The 17,084-nt window shown below is 51.1% G+C and overlaps 2 protein-coding genes across 2 annotated transcripts in view; both read left to right on the plus strand.

Moving 5' to 3' along the window:
* Window positions 1-17,084, plus strand: part of LOC145338675 (large neutral amino acids transporter small subunit 3-like) — a 74,342-nt gene that overhangs the window by 2,940 nt on the left and 54,318 nt on the right. The gene's annotated exons all lie outside the window — the stretch shown is intronic.
* LOC145338674 (uncharacterized) lies at window positions 1,299-16,535 on the plus strand. Its single transcript, XM_080183060.1, has 6 exons — window positions 1,299-1,437; window positions 2,553-2,790; window positions 5,646-5,715; window positions 13,088-13,255; window positions 15,214-15,337; window positions 16,380-16,535. Exons 1-6 carry the CDS (start codon window positions 1,327-1,329, stop codon window positions 16,533-16,535), a joined length of 867 nt encoding a protein of 288 aa, XP_080039186.1. The 5' UTR covers window positions 1,299-1,326.

The following is a 17,084-nucleotide window of genomic DNA, read 5'->3' on the forward strand; positions in this document are numbered from 1 at the left end:
ACTGGAATCTAATCGAGGGGTTCGGGGCGGTTTATATATAGAATAACAGTTACCCGGGAGTGAGTTACAGACTGGAATCTAATCGAGGGGTTCGGGGCGGTTTATATATAGAATAACAGATACCCGGGAGTGAGTTACAGACTGGAATCTAATCGAGGGGTTCGGGGTGGTTTATATATAGAATAACAGATACCCGGGAGTGAGTTACAGACTGGAATCTAATCGAGGGGTTCGGGGTGGTTTATATACAGAATAACAGATACCCGGGAGTAAGTTAGAGACTGGAATCTAATCGAGGGGTTCGGGGTGGTTTATATATAGAATAACAGATACCCGGGAGTGAGTTACAGACTGGAATCTAATTGAGGGGTTCGGGGTGGTTTATATATAGAATAACAGATACCCGGGAGTGAGTTACAGACTGGAATCTAGTCGAGGGGTTCGAGGTGGTTTACATATAGAATAACAGATACCCGGGAGTGAGTTACAGACTGGAATCTAGTCGAGGGGTTCGGGGTGGTTTATATATAGAATAACAGATACCCGGGAGTGAGTTACAGACTGGAATCTAATCGAGGGGTTCGGGGTGGTTTATATATAGAATAACAGATACCCGGGAGTGAGTTACAGACTGGAATCTAGTCGAGGGGTTCGGGGTGGTTTATATATAGAATAACAGATACCCGGGAGTGAGTTACAGACTGGAATCTAATCGAGGGGTTCGGGGTGGTTTATATATAGAATAACAGATACCCGGGAGTGAGTTACAGACTGGAATCTAATCGAGGGGTTCGGGGTGGTTTATATATAGAATAACAGATACCTGATAGTGAGTTATAGATACAGTGGGAATCTAACATATTGGAGCAACAGGAGGCCATTCTGCCCCTTGTCTGCTCTCCCATCCAATGTGACCATGTTTGTCCTTGCACCCCAATTCCACTTTCCCGACCACTCCCCATATCCCAGTCTGCCCAATCCGGCCTCCAACTCTCTCGGAGACTGAGGGCACACAGATCTCCCTCTCCAGCGGCTAACCTGAAGGTTGACGGAGCTCTGAGTGTCGAGGACAAGAAACAATACTTCTCACACTATTCCAACAGATGCATCGTAACTCAAATCAAAACGGCCGACCCCTTTCGCCATGCCACCGGGGCCTGAGAGAAGGGGACGTGGCCATTCCGCCCATCGAGCCTGTGCTACCCTTCAATCCAATCCTGGGTAACCCAGGGGCCCTTCCTCCCTGGGTCCTCGCAATTTGACCCTCCAGTCAAACAAACCCAACTGGACAAATAAACCATCTCCGGTTTATATTACAGGACAGGCATGGCCAGCGAGAGGACTGAACAGGGGCTGGAGGATCCGGGCATTGCAGCAGAGGGACCCGGCGCCAGCTGCCTCAGTGACACGGAGGGACACCTCACCAACAAAGGACCAGTAAGGAAAAGCAAAATGGCGGATCACAATCTTCCCATGGGAATGGCAACATGAAGGATTCATTACAGAACAAACGGCAATGAGAGATCTCCCCGAGAGAGAGGGGACTGAGAGGACACCAGTCAGTGTACAGATATCTCCCTGAGAGAGGGGGGACTGAGAGACACCAGTCAGTGTACAGATATCTCCCTGAGAGAGGGGGGACTGAGAGACACCAGTCAGTGTACAGATATCTCCCAGAGAGAGAGAGAGGGGACTGAGAGACACCAGTCAGTGTACAGATATCTCCCAGAGAGAGAGGACTGAGAGACACCGGTCAGTGTACAGATATCTCCCAGAGAGAGGGGACTGAGAGACACCAGTCAGTGTACAGATATCTCCAGAGAGAGAGAGAGGGGACTGAGAGACACCAGTCAGTGTACAGATATCTCCCTGAGAGAGAGAGGGGACTGAGAGACACCAGTCAGTGTACAGATATCTCCCTGAGAGAGAGAGAGAGGGGACTGAGAGACACCAGTCAGTGTACAGATATCTCCCTGAGAGAGAGAGAGGGGAACTGAGAGACACCAGTCAGTGCACAGATATCTCCCTGAGAGAGAGAGAGAGAGAGGGACTGAGAGACACCAGTCAGTGTACAGATATCTCCCTGAGAGAGAGAGAGAGAGGGGACTGAGAGACACCAATCAGTGTACAGATATCACCCTGAGAGAGAGAGAGAGGGGACTGAGAGACACCAGTCAGTGTACAGATATCTCCCTGAGAGAGAGAGAGGGGACTGAGAGACACCAGTCAGTGTACAGATATCTCCCTGAGAGAGAGAGAGGGGACTGAGAGACACCAGTCAGTGTACAGATATCTCCCTGAGAGAGAGAGAGGGGACTGAGAGACACCAGTCAGTGTACTGATATCTCCCTGTGAGGGAGGGGACTGAGAGACACCAGTCAGTGTACAGATATCTCCCTGAGAGAGAGAGAGGGGACTGAGAGACACCAGTCAGTGTACAGATATCTCCCTGAGAGAGAGGGAGAGGAGACTGAGAGACACCGGTCAGTGTACAGATATCTCCCTGTGAGGGAGGGGACTCTCGGTTTGACTGTGTCTGTGTTTTTGTACAGAATGTGGTGTTGGAAGAGGTGCGGCAGTTGGATGGATCACGGGAGCAGGGTGAGGGCAAGGAGGACGGTGGAAGTGGGCGTGAGGCTGAAGTGGGGGGTCCGGGTGAGCGTCCTGGCCCGGAACCGGGAGAGAGTCCCCCCGGGGAGACCCCTGCCCCGGGGGCAGGCAGAGGCGACGCGGAGGGTGATGGCTGTGCAACGATGCTGGAACCCCCCTCCCCGGGGGCAGCTGGAGAAGGTACCGTGAGTGTGTCCGAGTTCCACGTTCAGCCCCTGGCCTCTTGCAGGCGGGGGGGTTGCAATTTAAGGTCCCCTTCCCCCCCTTCCCTGTCTCCCCCTCCCCATCTCCCCCCTCACTGCACCCCCTTCCCCCTTCCTGCTCTCCCCCCGTCCCCCTTCCTGCCTCCCCCTCACTGCCTCCCCTTCCCCTCCCTATTTGCCTCCCTCTTCCCCCTCTCTAACTCCCCCCTCCCTCCCTCACCCCTCCCCCTCCCTACCTCCCAGGCCCCCCCCCACCTCCCCACTTCCCCTTCTCCCCCCTCTCTGCCTCCGCCTCCCCTTCCCTGCCTGCCCCCTTCTCCCTCCCTGCCTCCCCTATCTCCCCCCGATCATTAGCTCTCTTCTGTGTGAATACAGGAACAGGAGGATGCCATTCAGCCCCTCAGGACTGTTCCACTCTGTGATAGAATCCTGGCTGCCCTCACAAGGCCTTGGTCCCTCTCTCGTGCCTGCCTCCCCACCATTTCCCTTCTTTACTGCCTGCTGTACCTGCGCGCTAACTCTCAGCAACTGGTACACGAGGACTCCAAGATCTCACTGAGTATCCGCCTCTCTCAATCTACACCCATTCAGATAATAATCTGTCTCCCTATTATTGCTCCCAAAGTGGATAACCTCACATTTATCCACATTATTCTACATGTGTCCCTCCTTATCCTCAAACTCTGACCCCCTAGTTCTGGACTCCCCCCCCCACCATTCTTTCTGAATCTACCCTGTCTAACCCTGTTCGAACTTTATAAGTTTCTATCAGATCCCCTCTCACTCTTCTAAACTCCAGTGAATATAATCCTATTATGAAGCAGAAGTGGATTCCACCCCCCTCCCCCCACTCTCTGTCAACTCACTCCTAACCACTCAGTGAGGAGTCCCTCACCTTATAATCTGTTAAAGTGAGTGTGTGAGGTGGTGCGATCGGATCATCAGCAACACTGAGTGGTTAAATCAAAATAACTCCCCAATACACTGTCTGTAACATCAACAAGTAACACTCCAGTTACCTAACTAACAATGAACAGGTTGACAAAATCATTAATAAACTGGATAAAACACCATTCTAGTGGAGTGCAGTTTGAATAAATACATTTCCCACTCATAAACAAAACAATTGACTTTTTTAGTCACTCCTCCAGTTACAAGCAGGCTTTAAATTCCAGAATCTTCTGCCTTCTTTGAATATAAAAGTACGGAGGTCTTGCTGCAGCTGTATAGGGCATTGGTGAGGCCGCAGCTGGAGTACTGTGTGCAGTTTTGGGCGCCGCACCTGCGCAAAGATATTTTGGCCTTGGAGGGAGTGCAGAGGAGGTTTACTAGGCTGATACCGGAGTTGAGGGGGTTGAGCTATGAGGAGAGGCAGAATAAACTAGGCTTGTACTCGTTAGAGTTTAGAAGAATGAGGGGAGATCTCATTGAGACATATAAGATGATGAATGGGATCGATAGGATAGAGGTGGAGAGACTCTTCCCGCTCAAAAAAGACAGTAGGACTAGGGGGCACAGCCTCAAGATAAAGGGGGGGCGGTTTAGAACGGAGTTGAGGAGGAACTTCTTCACTCAAAGGGTGGTGAATCTCTGGAATTCTCTGCCCGTTGAAGTGGTGGAGGCTGCCTCGCTAAATATTTTTAAGACGCGGGTTGATGGGTTTTTGATAAGCGAGGGGATTAAGGGTTATGGGGAGAGGGCGGGAAAGTGGAACTGAGCCACGACAGATCAGCCATGATCTTATTGAATGGCGGGGCAGGCTCGAGGGGCTAGACGGCCTACTCCTGCTCCTATTTCTTATGTTCTTATGTTCTTATGTCTTCACTGCCAAGATTAGGCTTTCTTCTAAGACATTAATGGCAGGGGTTGTTGCTGGCTGTTTCTCTGGATCTGAGAGCTGTCTCTAATACCCCTGATGACATATCAACATTCCCGCCACAGGATTGGCTCACAGGTTACCAAAACGTCAAATTTAAATCTAATAGGCCGCCCCTAGCTAAGTGCCTCGTTTAACCCTGATTGGGCAAAATTTGTAAAACAGCCAGATCTCTCGGCAACCCAACTGCCGAGTCTCCCGAGACAATGTTTCACTCTAGGCTCTCTGTGTACTCGTATTTTTTTTAATCTCTGAATTACCCCGCCTTGGGTCACTGTATGGGGCTAGGGTGAGGGGAAATTTTTTCCCGCAGAGGGTGGGCAATGTGTGGAATTCACTCCCACTGAAAGTAGTTGAGGCCAAAACGTTGTGTGATTTCAGGAAGAAATTAGATTTCGCTCTCGGGGCCAAAGGGATCGATGTTTAAAGTTTAGTGTCACAAGTCGACTTACATTAACACTGCAATGAAGTTACTGTGAAAATCCCCTAGTTGCCTGTGCGGGGACACCGAGGGAGAATTTAGCACGGCCAATGTACCCTAACCAGCACATCTTTCGGACTGTGGGAGGAAACCGGAGCACCCGGAGGAAACTAACAAAGGCACAGTGATAAGAGGGAAGAAAGTTTTGATGTACGAGCAGAGTTTGGGGACTCTGGGTCGGGACTTGACGGAGTTTACACTGGCCAGTGTCTCCCTCGGGGGTACCTAGGGATGGGTAATCAGGAACACCCACATCACGATAATGAATTAAAAAAGGCATTTGGATGTGGTGCCTCAGTGAATGCCTTATTGACATCTCAACACGCCACATCGACTGGGTCTCCTTCATCGACCCTCCTGTTTTTCAAAATTCCCTTCCTTCTCTTCTGCTTAGTCCAGGTTTTTTTGCCTTTGCCCCTGTTCCTTCACACATCACGTTCCTTCCTCAGGCCTCTGCTCTGTTCTGCTTTTCCAGGAGAGAGTTCTTTGGGTGCTGAAGGTGAGGGCTCCGTCCCACCGTCACTATCGATGACGTCACTGAGTCGGTGAGTCGCTGCGTCTGCCAGGGTTTCATTCATCGGGATTGTGTAGAATGGGAGTGAACGGGAAGGGGTTTGGATCCATTGGGATTGTGTAGAATGGGAGTGAACGGGAAGGGGTTTGGGTCCATTGGGATTGTGTAGAATGGGAGTGAACGGGAAGGGGTTTGGATCCATTGGGATTGTGTAGAATGGGAGTGAATGGGAAGGGGTTTGGATCCATTGGGATTGTGTAGAATGGGAGTGAGTGGGAAGGGGTTTGGATCCATTGGGATTGTGTAGAATGGGAGTGAATGGGAAGGGGTTTGATCCATTGGGATTGTGTAGAATGGGAGTGAATGGGAAGGGGTTTGGATCCATTGGGATTGTGTACAATGGGAGTGAACGGGAAGGGGTTTGGATCCATTGGGATTGTGTAGAATGGGAGTGAATGGGAAGGGGTTTGGATCCATTGGGATTGTGTAGAATGGAAGTGAGTGGGAAGGGGTTTGGACCCATTGGGATTGTGTAGAATGGGAGTGAATGGGAAGGGGTTTGATCCATTGGGATTGTGTAGAATGGGAGTGAATGGGAAGGGGATTGATCCATTGGGATTGTGTAGAATGGGAGTGAATGGGAAGGGGTTTGATCCATTGGGATTGTGTAGAATGGGAGTGAGTGGGAAGGGGTTTGGATCCATTGGGATTGTGTAGAATGGGAGTGAGTGGGAAGGGGTTTGATCCATTGGGATTGTGTAGAATGGGAGTGAACGGGAAGGGGTTTGGATCCATTGGGATTGTGTAGAATGGGAGTGAATGGGAAGGGGTTTGGATCCATTGGGATTGTGTACAATGGGAGTGAACGGGAAGGGGTTTGGATCCATTGGGATTGTGTAGAATGGGAGTGAATGGGAAGGGGTTTGGATCCATTGGGATTGTGTAGAATGGGAGTGAGTGGGAAGGGGTTTGGATCCATTGGGATTGTGTAGAATGGGAGTGAGTGGGAAGGGGTTTGGATCCATTGGGATTGTGTAGAATGGGAGTGAATGGGAAGGGGTTTGGGTCCATTGGGATTGTGTAGAATGGGAGTGAATGGGAAGGGGTTTGGGTCCATTGGGATTGTGTAGAATGGGAGTGAATGGGAAGGGGTTTGGATCCATTGGGATTGTGTACAATGGGAGTGAACGGGAAGGGGTTTGGATCCATTGGGATTGTGTAGAATGGGAGTGAGTGGGAAGGGGTTTGGATCCATTGGGATTGTGTAGAATGGGAGTGAGTGGGAAGGGGTTTGGATCCATTGGGATTGTGTAGAATGGGAGTGAGTGGGAAGGGGTTTGGATCCATTGGGATTGTGTAGAATGGAAGTGAATGGGAAGGGGTTTGGATCCATTGGGATTGTGTAGAATGGGAGTGAACGGGAAGGGGTTTGGATCCATTGGGATTGTGTAGAATGGGAGTGAACGGGAAGGGGTTTGGATCCATTGGGATTGTGTAGAATGGGAGAGAGTGGGAAGGGGTTTGGGTCCATTGGGATTGTGTAGAATGGGAGTGAACGGGAAGGGGTTTGGATCCACTGGGATTGTGTAGAATGGGAGTGAACGGGAAGGGTTTGGATCCATTGGGATTGTGTAGAATGGGAGTGAATGGGAAGGGGTTTGATCCATTGGGATTGTGTAGAATGGGAGTGAATGGGAAGGGGATTGATCCATTGGGATTGTGTAGAATGGGAGTGAATGGGAAGGGGATTGATCCATTGGGATTGTGTAGAATGGGAGTGAGTGGGAAGGGGTTTGGATCCATTGGGATTGTGTAGAATGGGAGTGAGTGGGAAGGGGTTTGGATCCATTGGGATTGTGTAGAATGGGAGTGAATGGGAAGGGGTTTGATCCATTGGGATTGTGTAGAATGGGAGTGAATGGGAAGGGGTTTGGATCCATTGGGATTGTGTACAATGGGAGTGAACGGGAAGGGGTTTGGATCCATTGGGATTGTGTAGAATGGGAGTGAATGGGAAGGGGTTTGGATCCATTGGGATTGTGTACAATGGGAGTGAACGGGAAGGGGTTTGGATCCATTGGGATTGTGTAGAATGGGAGTGAGTGGGAAGGGGTTTGGATCCATTGGGATTGTGTAGAATGGGAGTGAGTGGGAAGGGGTTTGGATCCATTGGGATTGTGTAGAATGGGAGTGAGTGGGAAGGGGTTTGGATCCATTGGGATTGTGTAGAATGGGAGTGAATGGGAAGGGGTTTGGATCCATTGGGATTGTGTAGAATGGGAGTGAACGGGAAGGGGTTTGGATCCATTGGGATTGTGTAGAATGGGAGTGAACGGGAAGGGGTTTGGATCCATTGGGATTGTGTAGAATGGGAGAGAGTGGGAAGGGGTTTGGGTCCATTGGGATTGTGTAGAATGGGAGTGAACGGGAAGGGGTTTGGATCCACTGGGATTGTGTAGAATGGGAGTGAACGGGAAGGGTTTGGATCCATTGGGATTGTGTAGAATGGGAGTGAATGGGAAGGGGTTTGATCCATTGGGATTGTGTAGAATGGGAGTGAATGGGAAGGGGATTGATCCATTGGGATTGTGTAGAATGGGAGTGAATGGGAAGGGGATTGATCCATTGGGATTGTGTAGAATGGGAGTGAGTGGGAAGGGGTTTGGATCCATTGGGATTGTGTAGAATGGGAGTGAGTGGGAAGGGGTTTGGATCCATTGGGATTGTGTAGAATGGGAGTGAATGGGAAGGGGTTTGATCCATTGGGATTGTGTAGAATGGGAGTGAATGGGAAGGGGTTTGGATCCATTGGGATTGTGTACAATGGGAGTGAACGGGAAGGGGTTTGGATCCATTGGGATTGTGTAGAATGGGAGTGAATGGGAAGGGGTTTGATCCATTGGGATTGTGTAGAATGGGAGTGAATGGGAAGGGGTTTGGATCCATTGGGATTGTGTACAATGGGAGTGAACGGGAAGGGGTTTGGATCCATTGGGATTGTGTAGAATGGGAGTGAATGGGAAGGGGTTTGGATCCATTGGGATTGTGTAGAATGGGAGTGAGTGGGAAGGGGTTTGGATCCATTGGGATTGTGTAGAATGGGAGTGAATGGGAAGGGGTTTCATCCATTGGGATTGTGTAGAATGGGAGTGAATGGGAAGGGGATTGATCCATTGGGATTGTGTAGAATGGGAGTGAGTGGGAAGGGGTTTGATCCATTGGGATTGTGTAGAATGGGAGTGAATGGGAAGGGGATTGATCCATTGGGATTGTGTAGAATGGGAGTGAGTGGGAAGGGGCTTGGATCCATTGGGATTGTGTAGAATGGGAGTGAATGGGAAGGGGTTTGGATCCATTGGGATTGTGTAGAATGGGAGTGAGTGGGAAGGGGTTTGGATCCATTGGGATTGTGTAGAATGGGAGTGAATGGGAAGGGGTTTCATCCATTGGGATTGTGTAGAATGGGAGTGAATGGGAAGGGGATTGATCCATTGGGATTGTGTAGAATGGGAGTGAGTGGGAAGGGGTTTCATCCATTGGGATTGTGTAGAATGGGTGTAAATGGGAAGGGGTTTGGGTCCATTGGGATTGTGTAGAATGGGAGTGAATGGGAAGGGGATTGATCCATTGGGATTGTGTAGAATGGGAGTGAATGGGAAGGTGTTTGGATCCATTTGGATTGTGTAGAATGGGAGTGAGTGGGAAGGGGTTTGGATCCATTGGAATTGTGTAGAATGGGAGTGAGTGGGAAGGGGTTTGGGTCCATTGGGATTGTGTAGAATGGGAGTGAATGGGAAGGGGTTTGGATCCATTGGAATTGTGTAGAATGGGAGTGAGTGGGAAGGGGTTTGGATCCATTGGAATTGTGTAGAATGGGAGTGAGTGGGAAGGGGTTTGGGTCCATTGGGATTGTGTACAATGGGAGTGAGTGGGAAGGGGTTTGGATCCATTGGGATTGTGTAGAATGGGAGTGAATGGGAAGGGGTTTGGGTCCATTGGGATTGTGTAGAATGGGAGTGAACGGGAAGGGGTTTGGATCCATTGGGATTGTGTAGAATGGGAGTGAATGGGAAGGGGCTTGGATCCATTGGGATTGTGTACAATGGGAGTGAACGGGAAGGGGTTTGGATCCATTGGGATTGTGTAGAATGGGAGTGAATGGGAAGGGGTTTGGATCCATTGGGATTGTGTAGAATGGGAGTGAGTGGGAAGGGGTTTGGATCCATTGGGATTGTGTAGAATGGGAGTGAGTGGGAAGGGGTTTGGATCCATTGGGATTGTGTAGAATGGGAGTGAATGGGAAGGGGTTTGGGTCCATTGGGATTGTGTAGAATGGGAGTGAATGGGAAGGGGTTTGGGTCCATTGGGATTGTGTAGAATGGGAGTGAATGGGAAGGGGTTTGGATCCATTGGGATTGTGTACAATGGGAGTGAACGGGAAGGGGTTCGGATCCATTGGGATTGTGTAGAATGGGAGTGAGTGGGAAGGGGTTTGGATCCATTGGGATTGTGTAGAATGGGAGTGAGTGGGAAGGGGTTTGGATCCATTGGGATTGTGTAGAATGGGAGTGAGTGGGAAGGGGTTTGGATCCATTGGGATTGTGTAGAATGGGAGTGAATGGGAAGGGGTTTGGATCCATTGGGATTGTGTAGAATGGGAGTGAAAGGGAAGGGGTTTGGATCCATTGGGATTGTGTAGAATGGGAGTGAACGGGAAGGGGTTTGGATCCATTGGGATTGTGTAGAATGGGAGAGAGTGGGAAGGGGTTTGGGTCCATTGGGATTGTGTAGAATGGGAGTGAACGGGAAGGGGTTTGGATCCACTGGGATTGTGTAGAATGGGAGTGAACGGGAAGGGTTTGGATCCATTGGGATTGTGTAGAATGGGAGTGAATGGGAAGGGGTTTGATCCATTGGGATTGTGTAGAATGGGAGTGAATGGGAAGGGGATTGATCCATTGGGATTGTGTAGAATGGGAGTGAATGGGAAGGGGATTGATCCATTGGGATTGTGTAGAATGGGAGTGAGTGGGAAGGGGTTTGGATCCATTGGGATTGTGTAGAATGGGAGTGAGTGGGAAGGGGTTTGGATCCATTGGGATTGTGTAGAATGGGAGTGAATGGGAAGGGGTTTGATCCATTGGGATTGTGTAGAATGGGAGTGAATGGGAAGGGGTTTGGATCCATTGGGATTGTGTACAATGGGAGTGAACGGGAAGGGGTTTGGATCCATTGGGATTGTGTAGAATGGGAGTGAATGGGAAGGGGTTTGGATCCATTGGGATTGTGTACAATGGGAGTGAACGGGAAGGGGTTTGGATCCATTGGGATTGTGTAGAATGGGTGTGAATGGGAAGGGGTTTGGATCCATTGGGATTGTGTAGAATGGGAGTGAGTGGGAAGGGGTTTGGATCCATTGGGATTGTGTAGAATGGGAGTGAGTGGGAAGGGGTTTGGATCCATTGGGATTGTGTAGAATGGGAGTGAATGGGAAGGGGTTTGGATCCATTGGGATTGTGTAGAATGGGAGTGAACGGGAAGGGGTTTGGATCCATTGGGATTGTGTAGAATGGGAGTGAACGGGAAGGGTTTGGATCCATTGGGATTGTGTAGAATGGGAGTGAATGGGAAGGGGTTTGATCCATTGGGATTGTGTAGAATGGGAGTGAATGGGAAGGGGATTGATCCATTGGGATTGTGTAGAATGGGAGTGAATGGGAAGGGGATTGATCCATTGGGATTGTGTTGAATGGGAGTGAGTGGGAAGGGGTTTGGATCCATTGGGATTGTGTAGAATGGGAGTGAGTGGGAAGGGGTTTGGATCCATTGGGATTGTGTAGAATGGGAGTGAATGGGAAGGGGTTTGATCCATTGGGATTGTGTAGAATGGGAGTGAATGGGAAGGGGTTTGGATCCATTGGGATTGTGTACAATGGGAGTGAACGGGAAGGGGTTTGGATCCATTGGGATTGTGTAGAATGGGAGTGAATGGGAAGGGGTTTGATCCATTGGGATTGTGTAGAATGGGAGTGAATGGGAAGGGGTTTGGATCCATTGGGATTGTGTACAATGGGAGTGAACGGGAAGGGGTTTGGATCCATTGGGATTGTGTAGAATGGGAGTGAATGGGAAGGGGTTTGGATCCATTGGGATTGTGTAGAATGGGAGTGAGTGGGAAGGGGTTTGGATCCATTGGGATTGTGTAGAATGGGAGTGAATGGGAAGGGGTTTCATCCATTGGGATTGTGTAGAATGGGAGTGAATGGGAAGGGGATTGATCCATTGGGATTGTGTAGAATGGGAGTGAGTGGGAAGGGGTTTGATCCATTGGGATTGTGTAGAATGGGAGTGAATGGGAAGGGGATTGATCCATTGGGATTGTGTAGAATGGGAGTGAGTGGGAAGGGGCTTGGATCCATTGGGATTGTGTAGAATGGGAGTGAATGGGAAGGGGTTTGGATCCATTGGGATTGTGTAGAATGGGAGTGAGTGGGAAGGGGTTTGGATCCATTGGGATTGTGTAGAATGGGAGTGAATGGGAAGGGGTTTCATCCATTGGGATTGTGTAGAATGGGAGTGAATGGGAAGGGGATTGATCCATTGGGATTGTGTAGAATGGGAGTGAGTGGGAAGGGGTTTCATCCATTGGGATTGTGTAGAATGGGTGTAAATGGGAAGGGGTTTGGGTCCATTGGGATTGTGTAGAATGGGAGTGAATGGGAAGGGGATTGATCCATTGGGATTGTGTAGAATGGGAGTGAATGGGAAGGTGTTTGGATCCATTTGGATTGTGTAGAATGGGAGTGGGTGGGAAGGGGTTTGGATCCATTGGAATTGTGTAGAATGGGAGTGAGTGGGAAGGGGTTTGGGTCCATTGGGATTGTGTAGAATGGGAGTGAATGGGAAGGGGTTTGGATCCATTGGAATTGTGTAGAATGGGAGTGAGTGGGAAGGGGTTTGGATCCATTGGAATTGTGTAGAATGGGAGTGAGTGGGAAGGGGTTTGGGTCCATTGGGATTGTGTACAATGGGAGTGAGTGGGAAGGGGTTTGGATCCATTGGGATTGTGTAGAATGGGAGTGAATGGGAAGGGGTTTGGGTCCATTGGGATTGTGTAGAATGGGAGTGAACGGGAAGGGGTTTGGATCCATTGGGATTGTGTAGAATGGGAGTGAATGGGAAGGGGTTTGGGTCCATTGGGATTGTGTAGAATGGGAGTGAATGGGAAGGGGTTTGGATCCATTGGGATTGTGTAGAATGGGAGTGAATGGGAAGGGGTTTGGGTCCATTGGGATTGTGCCGATTGGAAAGGTGTTCAGGGTTTTGGGAATTGTACCTTTGGGAATGTTCTTGTCCAGAACATCATGGACTTACCAACCGCTGAGTGTTCATTCGCCTGACAGGTCCATCACCAAGGAAGATGTCACAAGCCTAAAGAGTCTGGAGGTGGAGGAGGTGGCCCAGTCGGAGAGAGGGAGGGATATCGGCCGTTCCCAGACCGTTCCCCGCTCCTTCGGTGCGCAGTCTCGCCGGGCAGCAGCGGCGCAGAAATTTGAGAAGATGAGTCCCACGTAAGTTCTGCCGTCCTGTCGTCTGATCTCTGTGAGGAGAGGAGGTCAGTGCGCCCCGGGGACACTGAGACCAGCCCCCTGTCCTGTTGCACTGGTCAACCATCTCTACAGGTCACACACTCTCATCGGAGTGCCGCACTGTCAGAGGGTCAGTGCTGAGGGAGCGCCGCACTGTCAGAGGGTCAGTGCTGAGGGAGTGCCGCACTGTCAGAGGGTCAGTGCTGAGGGAGTGCCGCACTGTCAGAGGGTCAGTGCTGAGGGAGTGCTGCACTGTCAGAGGGTCAGTACTGAGGGAGCGCCGCACTGTCAGAGGGTCAGTGCTGAGGGAGTGCCGCACTGTCAGAGGGTCAGTGCTGAGGGAGCGCCGCACTGTCAGAGGGTCAGTGCTGAGGGAGCGCCGCAATGTCAGAGGGTCAGTGCTGAGGGAGCGCCGCACTGTCAGAGGGTCAGTGCTGAGGGAGCGCCGCACTGTCAGAGGGTCAGTGCTGAGGGAGTGCCGCACTGTCAGAGGGTCAGTGCTGAGGGAGCGCCACACTGTCAGAGGGTCAGTGCTGAGGGAGTGCCGCACTGTCAGAGGGTCCATCAGCTCCAGTGCCCCAGCCATCTCCCCCATTCAATCATGGCTGATATTTTTCTCACTCCCATTCTCCTGCCTTTTCCCCATAACCCCTGATTCTCTTATTAATCAGGGACCGATCTATCTCTGTCTTAAAGACACTCAGTGACCCGGCCTCCTCTGTGGCAAAGAGTTCCACACATTCCCCACTCTCTGGCTGAAGAAATTCCTCCTCATCTCTGTTTTAAAGGATCGTCCCTTTACCCTGAGGTTGTTCCCTCTGGTTCTAGTTTTTCCTACCAGTGGAAACATCCTCTCCACGTCCACTCTATCCAGGGCCTCGCAGTATCCTGTAAGTTTCAATAAGATCCCCCCCCTCATCCTTCTAAACTCCATCGAGTACAGACCCAGAGTACTCAACCCGTTCCTCATACGACAAGCTCTTCATTCCAGGGATCATTCCCGTGAACCTCCTCTGGACCCTTTCCAAGACCGGCACATCCTTCCTTAGATACGGGGCCCAAAACTGCTCACAATTCTCCAAATGGGGTCTGACCTGAGCCTTATACAGCCTCAGAAGCCCATTCCTGCTCTTGTATTCTATTAATTATTGTTCTATTAATTATGTATTGGGACACAGTGAAAAGTATTGTTTCTTGTGTGCTATACAGACAAAGCATACCGTTCATAGAATACAGAGGGGAGAAGGAAAGGAGAGGGTGCAGAATGTAGTGTTACAGTCACAGCGAGGGTGTAGAGAAAGATCAGCTTAATGTGAGGTCGGTCCATTCAAAAGTCTGACAGCAGCAGGGAAGAAGCTGTTCTTGAGTCGGTTGCTACGGGACCTCAGACTTTTGTACCTTTTTCCCCGATGGAAGAAGGTGGAAGAGAGAATGTCCGGGGTGTGTGTGGGGGGGGGGTCCTTGATTATACCGGCTGCTTTTCCCCGAGGCAGCGGGAAGTGTAGACAGAGTCAATGGATGGGAGGCTGGTTTGTGTGATGGATTGGGCTACATTCATGACCTTTTGTAGTTCCTTGTGGTCTTGGGCAGAGCAGGAGCCCAGACCGAGCTGTGATACAACCAGAAAGAATGCTTTCTATGGGGCATCTGACATTGAGTGTAAACGTACCCTGAACAGTTCACCTCCCAAAGTCCAGCATCTCACACTCGCCTGGATTAAAGTCCACCTGCCATTTCTCTGCCCATATCTGTGATGGATCTCTCTCCCGCTACATCCACAAATCCATCTTTGTATCATCTGCAAACTCACTAACCCAGCCATCTACGTGTCTCTCCGCTCCGAGGAGGATGATCGCAGCTTCTCTCGCTCTCTCTGCCATCACCCATTCGTGGGATCATTCTCTCCTTCCCGGAATACTTGAACACCTGCTGTGTTACAGGAGCCCGGCCTCAGGGGGAGCGATTGCGAAGCTTCAGCGGTCGACCAGCTCTGGGACATCCGGTGCGAATACGGTGAAGCAACGTCTCCTGGAGTGGTGTCGCGGGAAGACACGGGGCTACGAGGTGAGGGGTGAGGGTGACATAAGAACATAAGAACATAAGAAATAGGAGCAGGAGTAGGCCATCTAGCCCTTCGAGCCTGCCCCGCCATTCAATAAGATCATGGCTGATCTGTCGTGGCTCAGTTCCACATTCCCGCCCTCTCCCCATAACGCAGAGAGAGCTTTACTCTGTATCTAACCCCGTGCTGTACCTGTCCTGGGAGTGTTTGATGGGGGGACAGTGTAGAGGGAGCTTTACTCTGTATCTAACCCCGTGCTGTCCCTGTCCTGGGAGTGTTTGATGGGGGACAGTGTAGAGGGAGCTTTACTCTGTATCTAACCCCGTGCTGTACCTGTCCTGGGAGTGTTTGATGGGGGACAGTGTAGAGGGAGCTTTACTCTGTATCTAACCCCGTGCTGTACCTGTCCTGGGAGTGTTTGATGGGGACAGTGTAGAGGGAGCTTTACTCTGTATCTAACCCCGTGCTGTACCTGTCCTGGGAGTGTTTGATGGGGGGACAGTGTAGAGGGAGCTTTACTCTGTATCTAACCCCGTGCTGTACCTGTCCTGGGAGTGTTTGATGGGGACAGTGTAGAGGGAGCTTTACTCTGTATCTAACCCCGTGCTGTACCTGTCCTGGGAGTGTTTGATGGGGGACAGTGTAGAGGAAGCTTTACTCTGTATCTAACCCCGTGCTGTACCTGTCCTGGGAGTGTTTGATGGGGACAGTGTAGGGGGAGCTTTACTTTGTATCTAACCCCGTGCTGTACCTGTCCTGGGAGTGTTTGATGGGGGGGACAGTGTAGAGGGAGCTTTACTCTGTATCTAACCCCGTGCTGTACCTGTCCTGGGAGTGTTTGATGGGGGGACAGTGTAGAGGGAGCTTTACTCTGTATCTAACCCCGTGCTGTACCTGTCCTGGGAGTGTTTGATGGGGGACAGTGTAGAGGGAGCTTTACTCTGTATCTAACCCCGTGCTGTACCTGTCCTGGGAGTGTTTGATGGGGGGACAGTGGGTGTCAGGTGAAGACTGACCTGTGATCTTGTCTCTGGATTGTTCTAGTTTGTTGATATCCAGAATTTCTCCTCCAGTTGGAATGATGGGATGGCGTTCTGCGCCTTGGTGCACAAGTTCTTCCCCGATTCCTTTGACTATTCCAGCCTGAACCCCAAAAACCGCCGACACAACTTTGCCTTAGCATTCAGCACTGCTGAGTAAGTTACAGAGTGAGGGGCGGAGGGTGTGGAGGGGTGTGGAGGGGGAGATGTGAGGAGGGGGGAGCGGGAGGAGGGTGTGGAGGGGCGTGGAGGGGGGAGGATGAGTGGAGGGGGGAGCGGGAGGAGGGTGAGGAGGGGCGGAGGGGGGAGGATGAGTGGGATGGTGGCTGAGGAGAGGGGAGGGTGAGGAGGGGTGAGGGTGAGGAGGGGTGAGGGTGAGGAGGGCAAAAAACTTCAGTGTAGAGAGAGAGTGAGAGAGAGACTGAGACACAGGGAGAGGGAGCAGCGCCCGGTGACGTTTCAAGAACACTCACCTCTCCCGCTGACCCGGACCCTTCCCCCCTCCCCCCTCCCCCCCACTCTCTCCCCCCTCCCCCTCACTCTCTCCCCCCTCCCCCTCACTCTCTCCCCTCCCCCTCACTCTCTCCCCCCTCCCCCTCACTCTCTCCCCTCCCCCTCACTCTCTCTCCCCTCCCCCTCACTCTCTCCCCCCCTCCCCCTCACTCTCTCCCCTCCCTCTCACTCTCTCCCCCTCCCCCTTACTCTCTCC

The sequence above is a fragment of the Carcharhinus amblyrhynchos genome, unplaced genomic scaffold (assembly GCF_965287045.1).
Source record: "Carcharhinus amblyrhynchos unplaced genomic scaffold, sCarAmb.v2.hapA chromosome_139, whole genome shotgun sequence".
NCBI lineage: Eukaryota > Metazoa > Chordata > Chondrichthyes > Carcharhiniformes > Carcharhinidae > Carcharhinus > Carcharhinus amblyrhynchos.

What these genes read in the sequence shown, in the direction of transcription:
- LOC145338674 (XM_080183060.1), top strand. Translation starts at nt 1,327, where the DNA reads ATGGCCAGCGAGAGGACTGAACAGGGGCTGGAGGATCCGGGCATTGCA. An exon ending in CCCGGGGGCAGCTGGAGAAG is followed by an intron (nt 2,791 to 5,645) that starts GTACCGTGAGTG and finishes CTGCTTTTCCAG; the next exon opens with GAGAGAGTTCTTTGGGTGCT. An exon ending in TTTGAGAAGATGAGTCCCAC is followed by an intron (nt 13,256 to 15,213) that starts GTAAGTTCTGCC and finishes GCTGTGTTACAG; the next exon opens with GAGCCCGGCCTCAGGGGGAG.